General features: G+C 40.4%; 1 protein-coding gene across 2 annotated transcripts in view; it reads right to left on the bottom strand.

The window, feature by feature from the left end:
• Window positions 1-21,461, bottom strand: part of Cbfa2t2 (CBFA2/RUNX1 partner transcriptional co-repressor 2) — a 97,706-nt gene that overhangs the window by 28,278 nt on the left and 47,967 nt on the right. For both annotated transcript variants that reach the window (XM_075962622.1, XM_075962623.1), the window contains exons 2-4: window positions 9,883-10,026; window positions 6,225-6,466; window positions 1,349-1,438 (exon numbers count right to left, since the gene is read on the bottom strand). In XM_075962622.1, coding sequence (XP_075818737.1) covers window positions 1,349-1,438; window positions 6,225-6,466; window positions 9,883-10,026 — 476 coding nt within the window. The remainder of the gene's footprint in view (window positions 1-1,348; window positions 1,439-6,224; window positions 6,467-9,882; window positions 10,027-21,461) is intronic.

Here is a 21,461-nt window from a genome sequence, read left to right as displayed (position 1 = left end):
TTTCAGATACTTCATGTTAGCAGAGTAAAAAAAAAGCAAGAGCAAAAAGCACATAGACTAGTCTGTGATCCACAGTGGGAGGTCATAAGGGCCTCCCCATGCCGACCACAGTTGTGTGAGAGAGGCCAGTAGGGAAGAGGAAAAACAGCAGCCCTTAAATAGCACCTGTGGCAGAAACTGATGAGCCATGTAACAAGCTCTTTTCTCCTACAATCTAGCCTAGATTTTCTATTCTCTGCTGTAATTAAGTGTACCATGTGACTGAGTCCTGTACAATGAGGGGGCAGAGACACAGAGTCATAAACAGACACTGGCTTCTTCAAAACCCTTTATGCAAGCATTCTCTCTAGCTCTCTCCCTCTACCTCACCCCTCAGCCATCAGCAATCTGGATTTGTACTCAATCATTTATTAAGCCACAGATTAAAGATTTTGGACTTTTCCCCAGTCTCTGGTCTTGAATGATATGGGAAGAGAGGTCCCCACTCCAAACTCCCTTTACTAGACTGATAATATGATGGAGGAATATATCAATTTATTAAACCACACACAAAAAGGCTTAATTTTGCTGTGAAGAACATTAGTGGGATACTAGAAAACATAAATAAAGTCTGTACACGAGACAGCAAATGTTGTCTAAATGTCAACATCTTGATTTAAGGACTCTGGACACAACTCCTGGAGAAAGCACTTATTTGGCAGGCTTGAAGCCCAAAGCTGGATCTCTAGTACCAAGAAAAAAAGAAAATTCTTAATATGGAAATTTAGGAAAACTAGTTTGAAATTATATCCTTTTACAGCTTCTGTGAGCATAAAATTACTTCCAAAATGAAAACACTTTTAAGAAAGTAAGCATGGTAATTTAGAACCGGGTGCCCAAAAGGTATGTAGGAAATACTAATTCTAGATAACATTAATTAGACTGTATTATCTGGGGTTTGAGGAAACACTGTCTTCCTGACACAACTACCAAGCCTCTCTTTGTAAAGGGCAGGGGGTCTCCTCCTCTCAGCTATGAACACGGACTTTCCATCCTCAGACCACACCCAGAGGATTTAGTGGTATTTCCTCCACTTTCACACACTTACATATTTCAGTCATCTTTGTTTTCTTTATTCCTTTACTTGCTCCTGTATGCTAACTACAGTGTTTGCAAACAGAAATCATTCAGAGAACTGCAATTCTCATCATGTATGAAGCTAATTTACATGCTGTTTGCCTACCAGCCCAAATAAAACAAAGATATGAACTGTAGCAAGCTGTTCTGAGATCACAGGGCAGAGGTCAGCAGATCTTGAGGAAATGCTGAGGACAAATTGAAATGAATGCTTCTCAGAATTAAGAATTACCTTGAGAAATGGAATCACAAATGGACGAAGAGGAAAGTTTGTAGCCTCTTGGAGCTTGCAATGGAATTCTTCAATTGTCACTGTTGAGTTCTGAAAAGACAAATAATATTCAACATCCAAAACTGGTACAACAGCAAAAAGAAGGAGATTAAATGTATGGACAGACCAAAGGAATGATCTAAAATTTCCCTATGCACCGGTGAACAAATAATACAGATTGGAGCAGAGAATAAATGACTCATGCCAGAGGAACAGACTCAAGGCCACATGTTTGGACAAAAGAGGGCAGACTGGATTTCAGAGGAATGAGCTGTCATACCAGACTGACTGCCTTCAAGTCAACTGTTACAGCACAAAGAGCATAACTATTTACTTTTTGTTTAGTTTAGTTGTTTTCCCCCCTCTAAAGAATGCACAGTTCAGCAGGAAAGCAGACAACAAAGTTGTTTGTATTTGTAATAGTAAGATGACTCAGTGGGTAAAGATGCTTGCTGCCAAACCAGCCATCTCCTGCAGCTGTCCTCTGACTTCCATGCGTTCACAGTGGCACAAAGTGTACACATACTCACATTAGATAAATGTACTGTTTTCAACTATCTGTTAGTTTTGATTTTTGAGACAGGGCCTCACTATGTAGCCTTGGCTGACTGAAACTCAAGAGATCCTCCTGACTCTGCCTCCAGAGTGGAAGGAGTAAAGGCGTGCACTACTACATCTGGCTTTACATGTAGTAATTTGTTTAAAGGTTCAGAACTTGTTATTTTGGGGAGACAGAAAATCCAAAGGGTAGGATGTTAGGAGATTTAGTCTCAAGGAAGTATCTACAATGGATTTAGAAGATAAAGTGCAGGGACAGAGATAGTCCCCCACACTTTGTTTGGTGGGAAGGCACTAAGGCTGGTCTGGAACAGCTAACTGAATGCTGGAATAATAGACATAAAAAAAATAGGCATAGCGTTACATTTTTTTTTGTGATTAAAATTAGAGTCTAACAAAGTTGCAAAAACCAATTAGAGGGGATGGATACATGGCTAATCAGTTAAGACACTGGTTCAATTCCCAGCACACATGGTGGCTCACAATCAGCTAAAATTCCAGTCTTAAGGGGATCTAGTGCCTTTCTCTAATCTCTGAAAGAACCAGACATGCATGTGGTACACAGACCTACAAGGAAGCAAAGCACTCATTCACATAAAATTATAGCTAACTATAACTTTATAACCTTTTTAAGATAAACAAAAACTTAGAAAGGTTATATATATATATATATATATATATATATATATATATATTTAATATTTATTTATTATGTGTACAGCATTCCTTCCATGTATGCCCACAAGCCAGAAGGGGGCGCCAGGTCTCATCACAGATGGTTGTGAGCCACTATATGGTTGCTGGGAATTGAACTCAGGACCTCTGGAAGAGCAGTCAGTGCTCTTAACCACTGAGCCATCTCTCCAGCCCTAGAAAGGTTATATTCAATGGGCCATTCCTTAAATCTTCACTGCTAACATCTCATTGTAAACCGAAAGATTTTAGTTTAGTGTATATGCGTCCTGACTGTATGTATGTACATGTAAAGTACGTAGAGGCCAGAAGAGGGCATCAGAACTCTGGAACACACCCATACCCACACATACACTAATGAATAAAAATTAAAATAGAGCCGGGCGGTGGTGGCGCACACCTTTAATCCCAGCACTTGGGAGGCAGAGGCAGGCGGATCTCTGTGAGTTCGAGACCAGCCTGGTATACGAGAGCTAGTTCCAGGACAGGCTCAAAAACCACAGAGAAACCCTGTCTCAAAAAACCAAAAAAAAAAAAAAAAATATGTAGAAAGAAAAGGGACAAGAAAAGCTAGGCCTTTCTGGATGAGCGGACTATAAGCTGATCTGAGAATGTGGATGGCAAAACTTGTACAATGATATAAAACTTTCCCTTACTGAAAAGGTAGAAGCAACAACCTAGTGTTCCTCATACAGGACAGATAGATAAATAAAATGTTGTATACACAGATAGTAGAAAATGCCTTAACCTTTAGAAATGCATTTTAAGCCTGGTGCGAAGCTCTTAATTTCAGCACTTAGGAGGCAGAGGCAAGGGATCTCTGTGAGTTCTAGGTCAACCTGGTCTACAAATTGAGTTCCAAGACAGCCAGGACTGTTACACTGAGAAACCTTGACTCAGAAAACAAAATACAAAACAACAACACATTCATTACATCACTGTTGAACCTTGAAAAGGTTTGGGGTGTAGCTCTGTTGGTAGAGTGTTTGCCTGGCATACATGAAGACTTGAATATGATCCCTAGTCCTACATAAGCTGAACATGGTGGTGCATGATTATAATCCCAGCACTGGAAAGGTAGAGGCAGAAAAATATGTAGTTAAAAGTCACCTTCAGCTACACAGTAAAGTTAGCTGGGGTTATGAAACATAACCTAGAAAAAAAAATTAGATGAAAATAGCTCTGAAGTTGAATGGTGGTAGTGGTACTGGTGATAGTAATGGCACAACAATGCCAATTTACTGCACCACAACCCTCAAAGTGACAAAACGGGCTCTCACAACCACTAAGCTCCACAGATACAGCACCAGAGCAAGTGAGAGCTGGAAAGGCTGAAGAAAACCAACTAAACACGAGCAAAGGAGACCCTGAGGATACAACACACTCTTCTAGCTCTTCGAGCATTACACACTTGTGGTGCACATCCACACATGCAGGTGGAACACCCACATATATAACATAGAAATAAATATATCTTGGAGCTGAAGAGATGGCTCAATGGTATGAGTATTGGCTGCTCTTCCTGAACACAATTCCCAGCACTCACATAGCAGCTTACAATGATCTGTAACTTCAGTCCCAGGGGACACAACACACATGCTTTCTGACATCCTCTGACACTGAACACACATGGTGTGCATAGATATATACAAGCAGAACACTCATATACATACAACAAAAATAAACTTAAAAAAAGGTTCACTTAGTCTCACTTTAATAATGTTAACTATTTCATCATAGTTTAAATTTTGACTAATAAGTAGGTTTCCTCTGAATAAATAAATGTATAGAAAAAAACTTCATACTTTCTCCAAGTGATAGAAATGGATCACTGTTACACTGGATTCCATAAGATGAGCTAGGCATAGATGATTAACAAGACCCAGCCACATTCAGAGTTTTTACAGGATTCTTTGGGCAGAAGCACTGCATACATTTTCTTTGTTTGGGGGAGAGTATATTCTGTGTGATGATGAGATGGGGAGAATATTAAGGAAGGCAGCATATGGATTCCTCCAGAATCTGCCTATCTATTTTTATTATGTCTCTGGAATGAATGTTAGCTGTGAGCACCACCATATGTCAAGTCTGGAAAAAGGAATCAATCTACAAATAGGGCGACAATAGGGACCCTTGACACACTGCCCCAATGCATAAATAATTCAAATGTTTATCAAAAGCCAAAATACATAAAGTGTGGTATAATAAAGCAGTACAACAAAATAACGGTAGCTCATGCCTGAAATCTTTGCACTAAGGAGGTAGAGGAAGGAGATCAAGAGTTCAAGGTCCTGGAATACACAGAGTTCAAGACCAGCTATCTTATACCAGACCCTGTTTGGTTTTCGTTGGAGAGAGGGTCTCATACACTGCCTTGCTGGACTGAAACTACGTAACTCAGAATGATTTTGAACTTCTGATCTTTCTGTGTAAATATCCAGAGTAGTGGGACTGTCCCCAGGGCTGTGGATACTGGGCAAGTAGTCTGCCAACTGTGTTCCATGTCCTGCACTCCATTATACTGGAGAACCCCAGGGGTTTTGCTAAATTATATTTTGAGAGGAAATCCACTTTAAGGACTAGCACTAGTGGAAAAGAAAACAGAATTTTTTTTGTTTTTTTTTTTTGTTGTTGTTGTTTTTTTTTTTTTTTTTTTTTTGGTTTTTCGAGACAGGGTTTCTCTGTGGTTTTGGAGCCTGTCCTGGAACTAGCTCTGTAGACTAGGCTGGTCTCGAACTCACAGAGATCCGCCTGCCTCTGCCTCCCAAGTGCTGGGATTAAAGGCGTGAGCCACCACCGCCCGGATCAGGATGTTTTTATCAGGAGTGAATCTTAAGAGTATTTCATTTGGAAACACAAGAACTGGCAGCACTTCCCTTATAAATTGAGATTATTCAGTCTCATCAGATGGCAATACAGAAAATTAACCCTTTAGAGCAGGCTCACTATGATCAGTACAGGAAAACGAAAGAAACCATGCACATGGAGCTCAACAACAGTAACTGCATAGAAACTATTTATTTAGAACATTGAACTTCTAATTTGACAAAATACTGTTTTGAAAACTAAAATTGGTTCGCAAATAATGTCCCAGCTCCTGAATATGCTGACACACAGAGAAGCTTCTATTAACTTGGCGTGACTGCAGCAGGCCTGCTGAAAGCTGCTTAGGTCAAATCCAAAGCCACTGACTGGAATTAAAACTGTACCTTAGCTAATAAGACACATTATAGATTCTTTGGCAAATAAATACTTCTATGAAATCTGTAATTCAAGCCGGGCGGTGGTGGCGCACGCCTTTAATCCCAGCACTCGGGAGGCAGAGGCAGGCGGATCTCTGTGAGTGAGACCAGCCTGGTCTACAGAGCTAGTTCCAGGACAGGCTCCAAAACCACAGAGAAACCCTGTCTCGAAAAACCAAAAAAAGTAAAAAAAAAAAATAAAATAAAATAAAAAAGAAATCTGTAATTCAACAATTTTTAAAAATTTTGTAAAACTAATGTAGTCCATAATACCTACATGGTTTGGGAATAAGCAGGAATATCATAACTTCTTAGGCAGTGGGTGAAGGTAAAGCCACACTTACCACCAATGCTAGAACAAGAGTCCGAACCTTCTCGCCAATCTCAGGTGAGATGTCATTGCCAAACTGTTGCAGAGTCGTAAGAAAACGTTTCAACTTGCTAAGCTGCCGAGCACCACAAGTAGCTGGCAACTGTTGATTTGTTAGGGTAGATGATGTGGAAGAGGCAGGGCCATTGCTAAATCTCTGTGGTGGTGATGGAGCACCATTCAGGGTAGGAGGGGAATGGTTGATGCCATTGCTTACTAGAAGAAAGCCAGAATAAGATCAGTTGAGTACAGAACATAAGAGCCTTTGCTGACTTCTTCACCTTCATGATCTCTTTTAATACTCATTTGAATTCTGTAAGGCATTATAGTATAAAAAACTCAAAAAACTCATTTTTACCCTCAATGAGATTGTTGTGTACCAAGACAGACTGTCAGGAAATTCTTAAAGAATAAATAAAAACATTTACAAAGCAAACAAGCAGATACAACACACACACAATTACTATAGAGTACTATGAATAAGAAAAAGCAATCTACAGGGGCTGGAGAGATGGCTCAGCAGTTAGGAGCATTGGCTGCTCTTCTAGAAGTCCTGAGTTCAATTCCCAGCAACCATATGGTGGCTCACAACCATCCATACTAAGATCTGGTGTCCTCTTCTGGCATGCAGGCAGACATACAAGTAGAATATTAGATACATAATGAATAAATAAAATCTTTCCTTTTTTTTAAAAAAAAAAGCAAGCTACAGTAATGCCCCCATGTAAACCCAGCACTTGGGTGAGGGAAGATATTGGGCTCAAGAACAGTTGGCTATTGTGAACCCCTTTTGGAAAAAAAAATTATAGGCACAGAAAGAGCTATAGTTATATTATAGACACAACAGTGCTTAAGGTGGGCTAGAGACTGACTGGAAATTCCTATGTTTACTTTTTTCCCCTAAAGATCTCATTTTTATGTGTATGAATGTCTTGCCTGCATGTTTATCTGTGCATCACATGTGTGTCTGGTGCACATGGAGGTCAGAAGAGGACGTTGGATCTCTTGGTACTGAATTAACAGACAGTTGTCAGCTGCCATGTGAGGGCTGAGAAACAAACCCCGGTCCTCTGTAAGACCAAAAAGAGCACTTAATCCCTGAGTCATCTCCCTCAGAACCTCCTTTTCTTTCTTTTTCTTAGACAGGGTCTTGCACAGTAGCCTTCAACTTGCTACAATTCTCCTGCACTGGTCTCCAGATTGCCATTATTGTAGGTGTGACCCACCACATCCAGCTTTCTGTTCACTTCACAAATGTTCCAAGAATCTCAAAGAAACCAAGCAACCAGTCACAAGTTAGCACGTGAGAAATACCATTAGAGAAAAAGAATTATACTAATGTCAAAGACATTTTCAGGTTCTATCTTTATGACCTAATTCTCATAAAAATATATAACTCTTTGACCATTCAAAATACTAATGTCCTTTAGTTTTCCCCTTGTCTTGACACAGATTGGTAAACAATGCAAAATTCTTGGTCATTCAGAGAAAATACCTTCTAAAATTAGAATGTTCCTAGCTACTCTACAGATTGAGTCAGAAGAGTCACTTGGGCCCAAGAGGTTAAAACCAGCATATCAAGACCCCCACATACCCAAAAAAGAAGAAAAAGGACCAGGGGGGGGCACTATTTAAACTCTACGAAGGATCTCCAATTCTTTACTTTTGATCAAATTTTGATAAACACAATCAGTATTCCTGTTTTCTGAGGGGAGGGAAGGATAAATTGTTATAAAAAAAAAACCACAAATATGGTGGGTGTAGTGGGCTCAAACCAGTGATGCCACCAGTACTTAGGAGACAGACTTACGAGAATTCCAGTTTGGAAGCCAGCCTGAGCTATAGAGTGAGACCCTATCTTAGAAAAACATCAAAACAAAAGCAGGGCATGGGGGCACATTTCTATGATCCCACCAGTACTTGGAAGGTAGAGGCAGAAACATCAAGAGTTCAAGATCACGCTGGGCTGTAAAGAGTTCAATACCAGTCTGAACTACATGAGACTACACATCAAAACAAATATAAAGCAAGCAACAATTAAAGACTTCAGCTGTGTTTTAAAAGACCAACCCTTTAACCTCTGAGTTAATAAAACTATCATAAACTCGGTCATACATCCCTCCTCAAACAGTCGCTTCTCCATCTCTGCTCCTTCTTCCTGGACAGACCAGCAGTCAAATATGAACCAGCAAACACTTTTCTATCTTATACAGCTCAGCTATTATCTGTAAGAAGAGTTTTCTTTGGTATAGGATGGTGCTGCTTTATTTCAAGGTAAACCCTAACAGAGTTAATCAAGCTGTGCTGGATGTAGTATTGTTAATCCCAACACTCAGAGGCAAAGTAAAGTGGATCTCTAAATTTGAGGTCAGCCTGGTCCACACAGTGAGTTCCAGAAATCCGCACACACACGACCACTATTTTACTTCTTTTCTGTGTATATTTGCGATCACGTAGTAGACTGGTCTTCCTCGTTTCGTTTTTGCTTTCTGAGACAGGCCTAGAACTAGAGTTCTTTCTGCCTCAGCCTTCCATTTCTCTTCTCCCTCAAGCACTACTAACATATGTTACCACAAAAGGTGAGACTGCTTGATGCGTTCCCTTACCACATACATATGCATAGATATTACTAGGTTTCTGCAAACTATCAATACATTTATATTGTGTGCAGGTACACACAAGTGTGTATATCTGTCATAGTGAATGTGGAGGTCAGAAGACAATTTGCAGGAGTTGGTTCTCTTCCTCCTACAACATGGGTCCTGGGGACCAAACTCAAGTCGTCAGTCTTGGTAACAGGCACCTTCACCTGCTGAGCTATCTGCTGTATATTCTTTTGCTTTATTCATCATCCCCTAACAAGTGGTAGGTTTTCAAGAAAACTAACGGGCTGAGGAAAAAGGGGAGGATAATTCTATTTTCCATTCAAGGAGATTACAAAAACTCCTAGAAAGGAGAGCTCCACACTTACCCTCACCAGTCTAGAAAATAAGCTGCAATCACCTTTCATTTCTGTTTCCACAGAAAGATCCATCCTGATCAGGGCTGCCCTCTTTGAAGCACCCCACAAAAACCAGAATATTACTACACTTGTACCACCCTGACAATATAGATATGCTTTACACAGTATATATATGCTTTTCACAGTGTTTAAATGAAATTGTATGATCACATTCTCACCTTTTTTCAAGTTATAATATAGCCAGCTACATAGTGAGACTCTGTCACAAATAAATAAAAATCATGCCGATCTTTATTATTTTTGGAGGTTACATTAAAACAGCCCCCTCCCTTACTTTTTTGGAGATAGGGTGTTACTAAGTAGCTCAATGGGCCTGGAATTCACTCTATAGACCAGACTGGCCTCAAACTCACTGAGAGCCACTTGTTTCTGTCTCCCACGGGCCAGGATCAAAGGCACATGCAACACCAAGGGGTGGCCTAGAGCGCTTGATCCTCTGAGTGTGGCGATTAGAGACTGAGATAATTAATAAGAATGCATTACTATATCACGCCCTTATTTATATTTTAGTCATGTTGAATGATGTATATTGAAGGTTTAATGCAAATCAGTTACTCAGATCTAAATTATGACTCTGAATCATAAGGTCAACTTAATTAAAAGGTCTCACATGCTGTAGGAGTAAAGGACACTGGCCTCGGTCCTCCAGGATTTATTGGTGGGAGGGGTGGCATGATGGGAGGTGAGGATCTTGACTGTATCTTCACTTCCACAGGCGATCCAGGCATTGCTGGCACCCTTTTCTCACAACCAACTGCAAAGAATAGAAAAAAGGAAGGTCAAAGCTCTCTATAAATAATAAATAGCAACAACAACTGGAAATGAACCTATTTCCCTAGAGGACTCAGAAGTTAAGATGATACTTATAACAAAGGGTAAAACATAGACTCCCTGGAGAGATGTTCATATCCTAACATCTAGCTCTGTAAATGCTGCTTTATTTGGGGAAAGAACCTTTTAAAAATCTAACTACATATTTACTTATTTGTTTGTTGGTTGGTGTGAGTGTGTGAGAGACACAAGTTCATGAGCATGCGTACATGCGCCATGATATGTGTGGCGGTCAGAACTTGCCAGAGTCAGTTCTCTCCTTTCTACAATATGTCCAGGAGATCAAATTCAGGTTGTCAGGCTCAGTATTTTACACATATGTACTAGCTGAGCCACCTTGAAGACCTTGGAAATGACCTTTAAAAATGGGGGAGAGGAACACTGGAGAGATGGCTCAGCAGTTAAGGGCACTCTACCAGTGGGTTGGCTGCTCTTCAATATGGTCTAGGTTCAATTCCCAGCACCCACATGGCAGCTAACAACTCTCTGTAACTCCAGTTCCAGAGGCCCCAACATACCCCCACAGATATAAATGCTAGCAAAATACCAGTGCACATGAAGAAAAAAAAAAGTAAGGGCATTGGAGAGATGGCTCAGAGGTTACAGAAGAGAGAAAAAGGAAGGGAATTGGAGAGACAGCTCAGAGGTTACAGAGGACAGAGGTTCAGTTCCTAACTCACAGCCATCTCTAATATCAGTTTCAGACAATCTCAGAGCTTTTTCTGAACTCTCACACATGGAGGCAAAACACATAAGAAAAATCCAAAGTATTATAAATAAGTAAAACCTGGCACGGTGGCATACTGCCTGTGAATGCAGCTCTGGGGAGGTAGAAACAGGAGGATCAGAAGCTCAAAGCCAGACTCTAGCTATAAAATATTCTGGGTTAAATGAGGCAAAACCATGACTCAAAAACATTTAAAATGAACTATTTTTCATAAAAAAGAACCTATTAATACCTGGATAACAGGCTCACCTTTATCGAACTATATGCCCCTTAGTAATTAACTGTTGCTTTGTTTTGTTTTACTTAAATACAGTAGTAGCAACTGACTTCGATTTCAACTGCAAAGACCACAGAAAAGGTTTAAATGAGAAAGTAAAAAGGAAAGTTTTCTTGTAGAATCACAATTATAAAGATGACATATTCTGGCATGCTCATGCAAACCACAAGGAACATCTTAGCATATTCACTACACTTTCTGATGGGAAAGATGTCCCCAAATACTATTCTATGTTCCAGTTTGCAGTGGCTTTATTTTGGAAAGGGATATATCAATAAAAAGTATCAAGGAAGTCAAGCACCCATGTTACAAACCCCTAACAAAACCTACAGCATTTTGAGAAGTAAAACTGCCCACTGTCCCTGGTCAGGATGCTGTCTTTGTGAAACATGGTTGTCCTATCTGATTAGTGGACTAATGAACTGTTGCGCTTGCCTTTTTCTTCCTGCCAGTGTTTTCTCAATGCCCTTCAGAGAACAGTTGACATGTTTCCAGCTCTTCCATCTGGGACCCAGCTTTCTGGAGGGTGTAGGGGAAAAGAGAAGGAAGGGACTGACAGTTGTCTCACACTGTTATGTTATGTACAGTGTGCATCAACCTGGAGGGCATCTTTTTCAGACCACCTGTCTTTACAGCAAGGGTGCCAAAGGCTGGAGGAGATAACGTTGTAATATTCAGCACTTGTCCAGGGCTACAAAGATAGGTGAGCCAACTCAGGAACAATGAGCTGCATGCTCCACCTTCTGAAAACTCAGCTTAAAGAACAGTTACTCATTTCTTGTTTACCCCACTGTCCACAGACCAGCACCCTTACTGTCATTCCTAGTTTCAAATAGTAATGAAGATAAGGAAAGTGAAAGGGCTGGTTTGATGTCATCTTCTGTTACTCATGACCTACATGAAATTTTGCAAATAATTTCACCTTTCTAGGGCTTGTTTTTCAACACAAGTAAATGAAAGACAATAAAAACCATGTAAAAGGAAAGCTATGAAAATCAAAGAAAGGCTAGAGAGATGGCTCAGAGGTTAAGCACACTTTAGCTGCTCTTTCAGGACCTGGGTTTGAATTCCCAGCCCAGGGATCCAATGCACTCTTCTGGTCTCCACAGGTATCAAGCAAACATGTGGTGCACAAATGTACATACAAGCAAAACCTAGACATATACAATAAAAACTAGTAGAGGCTGGAAAGCTGGCTGTGCAGTTAAAAGCACAATACTTGGTATTGGCGTAAGAACAGACAGGAGGGAGGACCAACGGAACCAAATACAAGACTCGGATAGCAATCCACACATCTTCGAATACCTGATCTTTGATAAAAAAAAAAAGTAAAAAATATAAAATGGAAAAAAAAGAAAGAATATTTAACAAGTGGTGCTGGCATAATTGGATAGCAACATGTAGAAAAATGTAGATAGACCCATATCTATCATCATGAACAAAACTCAAATCCAAATGGATCAAAGAACTCAACATAGAGAAAGTGGGAAGTACACTTGAACGCATTGGCACAGGGAACCACTTCCTAAATATAACCCCAGCAGCACAGACACTGAGAGAAACAATTAATAAATGGGACCTCCTGAAACTGAAAAGCTTCTGTAAAGAAAAGGACACAGTCAACAAGACAAAATGACAGCCTACAGAATGGGAAAAGATCTTCACTAACCCCACATCAGACAGAGGTCTGAACTCCAAAATATACAAAGAACTCAATAAATTGATCATCAAAAGATCAAATAATCCAATAAAAAAATGGATTACAGACCTAAACAGAGAACTCTCAACAGAGGAATCTAAAATGGATGAAAGACACTTAAAGAAATGGTCAACATCCTTAGTCATAGAGAAATGCAAATCAAAACAACTCTGAGATTCCATCTTACACCTGTAAGAATGGCCAAGATCAAAAACACTGATGATAATTTATGCTGGAGAGGTTGTGGGGAAAAGGGAACACTTCTGCTGGTGGGAATATAAACTGGTACAACCCCTTTGAATGTCAGTGTGGCAATTTCTCAGAAAATTAGGAAACAACCCAGTAATACTACTTTTGGGTATATATCCAAAGGATGCTCAATCATGCCACAAGGACATGTGCTCAACTATGTTCATAACAGCTTTGTTTGTCATAGCCAGAACGTGGAAACAACCTAAATGCCCCTCGACTGAAAAAATGGATGAGGAAAATGTGGTACATTTACACAATGGTACATTTCTACACAGCAGAAAAAAATAACGACAGCTTGAATTTTGCAGGAAAATGGATGGAGCTAGAAAGCATTATTTTGAATGGGGTAACCCAGACACAGAAAGACAATTATCACATGTACTCACTCATAGGTGGTTTTTAAACATAAAGCAAAGAAAGTCAGCCTACAAACCACAATCCCAGAGAACTTAGACAACAATGCGGACACTAAGAGAGACTTACATAGATCTAATCTACATGGGAAATAGAAACTAGAAAAACACAAGATCTCCTGAGTAAATTGGGACCATAGGACCTTGGGAAAGGATTGAAGGGGGGAGGGGAGAGACAGGGATGGGAGCAGAGAAAATGTAGAGCTCAATAAATATCAATAAAATAAAAAAAAAACCACAATACTTGTTGCTTTTTCAGGGGACCAGGGTTTGGTTCCAGCACCTACACGATGGTTCACAACCATCCAAAACTGCACTTCCAGGGGATCTGACACCCTCTTCTGAACTCTGTGGACACAAGGCATGCAATGCATACACATACATGCAAGCAAAAATAATACACACAAAATAATAAATTACTCTAAAAAAACAAATGGGGAGACTCTGTCTAAAGAAGGAAGGAAGGAATCTAAAACAAAGGAAAAGAAAACATCACTGTTTCTGATGGGGAGATGATAAGCCTGTGATGCAAGATGGCCATGTGTGAGTTTCACGTTGTGACGTACAGCAATTCCTGAGAAAGTGCGACAATACGAATGGATTGGGAGGGTGAATTTAAAAAATTCTTAAAATTAGAATATAGAGAATTTGATAATTGATAAGATGATTGGGGGGGAGGGGGAATGTACATCAATGTGGAATTATTGACCAAGACAGAGAACACTAGTAGTAAAGTATATTTGAGGAAAGAAAGTATGTATTCAGTATGGGACCTTTTTTTCTTCTTTTTTTGTCCAGGGACTCATTCTGTAGATCAAGCTGGCCTCAAACTCACAGAGATGCCCTCTGCCTTCTGAGTGCTGAGATTAAAGATGTGTGCCACTCTGCCTGTAGGATATTAAATTTTTATGCTCACTCTAAACCAGTATGCTCCCAGTAGATAGTTCAATTCAGAAGTTTGGAAATAAAAGAACACTTCAGCTTAGAACTGGAAGTTACCAGCATCAAGGATATAAAAGAAATTACTAATTTTTTAAAGAATTTATTACTTTATTTTTACACTTATGTGTGTATAGGTATATGCTCCTCTGCCCAAAGAGGCCTTAGAACCAGAATGACAGGCAGTTGTGAGCGGCTTGATGTGGGTGCTGTGAGCTGTGATTGTCTGCAAGGGCACTGTGCACTCTTAACCTTATTGAGCCATGTCTCCAGGCCCAACTGAATTTTAATTAATTAAGTTTTATTTTATTTTATTTTTGAGAGAGCATCCTGTGGGTCCCAGGCTGGTCTGGAACATACTATCTAAAAGGAAGCTTTAAACTTCTGATCCGCCTGAGTTAAACATAAACTCATAAGGTCCCAGGCTGGCCTGAGTGCTGACATAAAAAGGTGTGTACCGGGGCTAGAGAGATGGCTCAGTGGTTAAGAGCATTGCCTGCTCTTCCAAAGGTCCTGAGTTCAATTCCTGGCAACCACATGGTGGCTCACAACCATCTGTAATGGGGTCTGGTGCCCTCTTCTGGCCTGCAGGGATATGCACAGACAGAATATTGTATACATAATAAATAAATAAGTATTTTAAAAAAAAGGTGTGTACCGTTATACCCAGCTTCTTCTGTTTTGGTTTTTTTTTTCCTGCTTTTACTTTATGCTCAATGAAAAATAGATGGTATTATATACTAAGTACCCTTTTTCAAGCCACTAACCTATTCCTTTGTATATGTCACAAAGCCAAAGATGAAAAAATAACATTTTCACAAACATCCAGATTCCAGATTTCATCATTTTGCAAGTTCTGCAATCTGTCTATAACTATCCCATGGAAAACTTGGCTTTATACTTCTTTGCTGTCATTTGCAGCTCCTAGTTCTGGAGATTCACATTTAACCACCTCTAGCCAAGTCTTCAATCTAAACCAGTGGTTCTCAACTTGTAAGTCGTGATCCATTTCAGGGTCTTGCATATCAGATATTTACATTACCATTCACTACAGTAGCAAGATCACAGTTATGAAGCAGTAATGAAATAATTTTATGGTTGGGGTCACCACAACATGAAGAACTGTAAAGGGAAGCTTGAGAACCACTGGTCTAAAGCAAAGCCCTTTAAGACAGCCAATTCACAAGGAAAGGATGAGTAAAACAGAAAAGGGAGAGGGGGAGAGGGAAAGGGGGGATGTGGAAGCTAGGAGATGGTTCAGAAGTTAAGAATGCTTGTTGGTTTTTTTTTTTAAGAGGTCCCAGGTTCAATTCCCAGCACCCACATGGTGGCTAACAATTCTCTCTAACTCTATCTAGTTCAGGGGATGATACTCTCTTTTAGCTTCCTCAGATACCAGGTACAATCAAAGTGCCCACACAGACATGTAGGTAAAACGCTCATACACAGAAAATAAAAATAAAAATAAAGGTCATCATCATCATCAACATTATTATTATTGAAAGGAAAGAAAGGCCAGGTGTGGTGGTGCAGGCCTTTAATCCCACCCAACACTTGGTGAGTGTGAGGCCAGCCAGGTCTACAGAGTGAGTTCTAGGATAGCCAGAGCTATACAGAGAAACTCTATCTAAACAAGCAAGGTCTTTTGTGGCCTTCTCTGTGGATTTCAGCCAGCCAGCCAGCGTTTCCTGTGCTTTTACATGGTTTTCTTGGGTACCTAAAAATATTAATTTTCATTACAGTGTAGACTGACCTGGGATAGGAGTCTGAGCTTTGGATTAAGGGCTGTCAACTGATGATAAGTATACAGATAATTTTTAAAGCTTGAGAGCAGGTATTTTGGATGGAGTGAGCAAAGAATAGGTCTGAGGACTGAGCTCCAGGATTCGAATTTAAGATGACAAAGAAGATGCTAAAGAAGTACATGAAAAACAGCAGCCAGGGACATATATGGGGAAGGGGAGGGAAGGAACACATGGGAACCAAGCTAACAGGATTGTTTGCTGGCCTATAAGCACTGGAAATGTAAATAATAGAAAGCACCACAACAATTTATGCCATCTGTTTACATTATTATAAGGACCAGACATATTAGTAATAAATACCTTAGAAAACTTCTGTGCAATCCTTCTAGCTGCCTGGCAAAGGAGACATTCTTTCTGGCCTTGGGTTTTTCTAGAAAAGTGGAGGTGGACCAGAGCTTACTGGTTGCTCTTCCAAAATTCCTGAGTTCAATTCCCAGCACTGACATGACAGATCACAACAGTCCATGAGATCCAAGGCTCTCTTCTACTGTGCAGATGTACATGCAGATAAATAAATCTTTTTTTTAAAAAAAAAATCTTAGGGGCTGGAGAGATGACTCAGCGGTTAAGAGCATTGCGTGCTCTTCCAAAGGACCCGAGTTCGATTCCCAGCAACCACATGGTATCTCACAACCATCTATAATGAGGTATGGTGTCCTCTTCTAGCCTGCAGGCATATACATAAACAGAATATTGTACCCATAATAAATAAATTAAAAAAAAATTTAGTTTAGGAGCAGGCAGATCACTCTGAGTTCCAGGACAGCCAGGAATACATAGTAAGACTGTCTGAAAATACATGAAAACCCCTCACTTTGTGTGCGTATAGGTCAGAGGAGAACACAGGGAATCCATTTTCTTTTTCTACCAGGTAGGTTCAAGAAATTGAATTCAGACTATTAGACTTAATACACAGCAGTTTTTAACCTGCTGAGCAATCTTTCCAGCTCTAAAGTACCTTTTAAAACTTATATACTTTTAAAAAAAATTTATTTTATTTGTATCTATGTACGTGTATGTGTGTGCGCGCGCGTATGCGCACGCGCGCGCGCACACACACACACACACCTGGATGTTCACATGAGGAAGCCAAGGGGGCATCCAAAATCCTTTATTTTATTCCTTTGGGACAGGGCGTCCCACTGAACCTAGAATCAGGCTAGTGGCTAGAAACCACACACAGTGATCTTCCTGTCTCTATTCCCCCACACTCCTAACTATTACACATTTACTTGTTGCTCTTCCAGAGGTCCTGAGTTCAATTTCCAGCACTCACACTTTGGAAGAATTACAAGTGAGTGTGGCCACACCCAGGTTTCCCCATTGGTGCTGAGATAGAGATCCCAAAAAGTCCTCATTCTTCAGCAGCAAGCATTCTTACCCACGCAGACATTTCTGAAGGTGTGGTAATGAAGACCTATACCTGTAGTGATACTTTGCTGTGCTTTACTAAATAAAGCGTGCCTGGAGACCAGAGGGTGGAGCTACCCCACATTAGCCAGCCACACAAGCCAGGCAGTGGTGGCACACACCTTTAATCCCAGCACTTGGGAGGACGAAGCAAAAAGGATCAGCAGTTCAAGGCAACCCTGGGCTACACAAGATTGAATCCATCTAAAAGAGAAACAGAGCGGGGCGGTAGTGGCTCACACCTTTAATACTGCACTAGGGAGGTAGAGATGGGAAGTGATGTGGCTGGGGAAGAGAGGAATATAAGGCGGGAAGAGACAGACTACCCTATTGAGTCTGAGGATCTTGTAAAGGTAAGAACTAGAGGCTGGCTGCTCTGCTTCTCTAACCTTTCAGCTTTTACCCCCCAATATCTAACTCCAGGTTTTTATTATTAAGACCAATTAAATTAGTGCTTATTAGTTAAACAGTAAAAACAGGAGTTCAAGAGCATCCTTGGCTATGTTCAGAGTTGAAAGCCATCGTGGTCTACAATGAGACCTTGTCTAAAACTCTACCCCACATGTGCCAAAGCATTAAAAAAAAAAAAGCACAGGAACAAGGATGGAAAAATGTTCTCTTTTACAAACGATTAAAACCATGAAAGACTACACACAAATCTTACTCTACAACGATATGGACAAGCACAATAGCAATAGTAATTTCAGGCCAGATAAAAGAGTTAATTTACCTCCGGGTGGTGGCGCAAACCTTTCATTCCAGCACTCGAGAGGCAGAGACAGGCGGATCTCTTTGAGTAAACAGCCTGATCTACAGAGTAAGTTCCAGGACAGTTAAGACTGTTAAACAGAGAAACCCTATCTTGAAAAACCAGCCGGGCGATGGTGGCGCACGCCTGTAATCCCAGCACTCGGGAGGCAGAGGCAGGTGGATCTCTGTGAGTTCGAGGCCAGCCTGGTCTACAAAGGGCAGGCTCCAAAGCTACAGAGAAACCCTGTCTCGAAAAAACCAAAAAAAAAAAAGAAAAGAAAAAGAAAAAAAGAAAGAAAAACCAAAAGAGTTCATTTGCAACTTGGGATATTGCTCAGTAGAAACCTCATCTAACATACACAAAAGTACACACATATACTGCCCTCTATCCCCAGGATTTAGAAGGAAGCAAGAAAATTAGAAGTTCAAAGTCCTCAACTACAATGGGTATTTGAGCTAATAATCTGGACTACATGAGATGAAAACCATGAAATTTTCCTTTTTTCCTCAATTTAAAAGTACCTCTTAGCCAAAACAGAATAATAATATAAGTAAAAGGTTTGTTGGTTGCCCAGATGAAAGGGCAAGTGTCACCTGGGCATGGTGGGGCATACGTATAATGCTACTAGGAGGGCTGAGGATTCCGGGTTTTAGGTCACTCTTTCAGAGCAGACAAGGCTCCCATGGAAGACAACACTGATCTGGAATATGGAAGATGTGCCTGCCTGATTTTAATGCTTGCTGATTAGCTATAACAGAACCTGAGAAGTCATTCCAGTGTGCAGGCGTTTAACATTAACAGATGACAAAGTGTTGTTTGACCATCCACACACAGAACTCTTAGCTAGTGCTCAGGTAAGAATGTGTTGACAGTCATTATGTTACTGAGTGCGGAGGATAGGAAACTAAAGGGTTTCTTCCAGTGGTGATCATTTTAATATTTAAAGACATGTTGTAATCAGCCTGCCAACATCAAAGCCTGTTGATAACCTTAATGCAAGTAAAAGCAGCAGCAACACAGCTAACCTGATAATGTAAATAGGGAAAAGTGAAATATGGATTGCTGTACCCCAGTTCCAGCAAATGTTTATTTGGAATAACAGAATCTACTCCAACTGTACACCATCTGTTTCAAGTCTCCATCAAGGTAATATTTTTCACATGGAGAGAAATGACAAATACCCTGCCTTCTTAGAGAGGCTACCTCTGCCACAGTGTAACTGATCTCAAGCTTTTAACATTATATAGTATTAGCATCCTGGCCGAACATTTATTACCACAGTCAGAATCCATATAAGTCCAAGACTGTCATGAAATAAGTTAGCTCTAATCTTCTTACTCATATATAATCCTCCTCACTTTGTTTGCGTGTACGTGCATGCATGCATGCATGCATGCCTGTCTGTCTGAGACAGAGCACTGTCAACTTTTCATACTCCTAATAATGGTTCTCCTAAGATGGAAACTCAGGTCTCTCTAGCTCCAGCCACTGACACAACTGTACTATGGTGTCTCTACAATCAACACATAACCTTCTGAAACAAAACACATCAGAGTAAATGCTGACAGTCCAACTCCAAAATATTTCACAAGACATCCATATCCCTCCCCCACTGGTGATATCGTAGACATTGTCATGAACGGCAACAACTAGTCCCTAACTATTCTTCCTGCTTCATTCAGAACTGACCCCTTCCAATCTAGCTGATTTAAACTTTAAAATGGGTCCTCTCAGAAATTAATTTAAAACTCTTAATGGCCTCTTCCTGTTCTTAACAATAAAACATCAACTCTTTACCTTGAGGGGAGATTGGACAAGGTTTCACTATGTATCCCAGGATAGTCTTGAACTTACTATGTTGCCCAGGTTGATCTGGAGCTTGCGCCAATCTGCCTTCCTCAGTCTCCAGAATGCTGGGATTAGAGTACTATATCCATGGTCTTTTAAATAGGTCTCAAAGTTTGGTCTAAAACTGCTAAACATTCTGGAGACCCTTTGTGGTAAAAAATGGGCAAGTGGGGAGAAGAAGAGAGAAAAAAATTTTCAAAATCATGTTAGGAGCTCAATTGCCTTATTATTTATTTGAAAACAAGGTCTCACATATAACAAGCTGACCCATGAACTATTGTCTCCACTTGCTGAGTCCTGGGATTACGGGTGTGCTATCACGTCTAGCTACAGCTGTTTTTCTACCACTAACCAGCTACATAACACCTGGGACAAATGACTATTTTCTCACTTATAAAATTATCTGTCACCTGACTGAAAGACAGCCTCTAGAAATGATATTTATATTACTATAGTCATCCCCGTTAACAGCATTATTCACAACAGCTAAAACAGAAGCAGAAACAGGCACAGCAGCAAGTGCTTGCAAGGTAGAAGCTGGAAAATCAAGAGTTCAGGTCAGGCGGGCAGAGATGGCACAGTCCTATTTCAGCACTCGGGAAGCAGATCTGACTTTGAAGCCAGCCTGGTCTACATAGGAGGGTTCCAGGACAGGCAGGACTACTCAGAAAAACTCTGTCCCGAAAACAAGACAAAACAAAAAGAGTTAAAGACCAGCCTCAGTTATTTCCCATGTTTTAGGCCAGTGGATGGCAGAAGAGAGTGGTAGGTTCCCTGGAACTAGAGTTACATGAAGTTGTAAGTCACCTTATGAGTGCTGGGAATTGAACTCAATTACTCTATGAGAACATGTGCTATCAACTGCTGAGCCATCTCTCCAGCCCTTAAATATTTATTTTTTATTATGTATACAGCACTCTGCCTAGCCCTTTAATTTTTTAAAGTAACATTTACTTAAATGTGCGCATGCATACATGCATGAATGTGCACACACAGGCATATGTAGCGGTGCTCCCATCGCCTCTGCCTCCAGAGTGCTGGGATTAAACCACACATCCTCGTGCCTGATGAGAAACAGGATTTTAGGGTCAGCCTTGCTACATAATGAGTTCTAGACCAGCCTGGCTAGATGTAAGTCCCTGTTCCTTCAAAACTGTGGACTGGAGAGGTGGTTCAATGGTCAAGAGCACTTGCTACTCTGGTTCTCAAGTTCAGTTCATAGCATCCACACTGGGCA

This window comes from Microtus pennsylvanicus, chromosome 2 (assembly GCF_037038515.1).
Source record: "Microtus pennsylvanicus isolate mMicPen1 chromosome 2, mMicPen1.hap1, whole genome shotgun sequence".
Lineage (NCBI taxonomy): Eukaryota > Metazoa > Chordata > Mammalia > Rodentia > Cricetidae > Microtus > Microtus pennsylvanicus.
The sequence above is the reverse complement of the archived record's forward strand: the minus strand, read 5'-3'. Positions and strand labels throughout refer to the sequence as shown.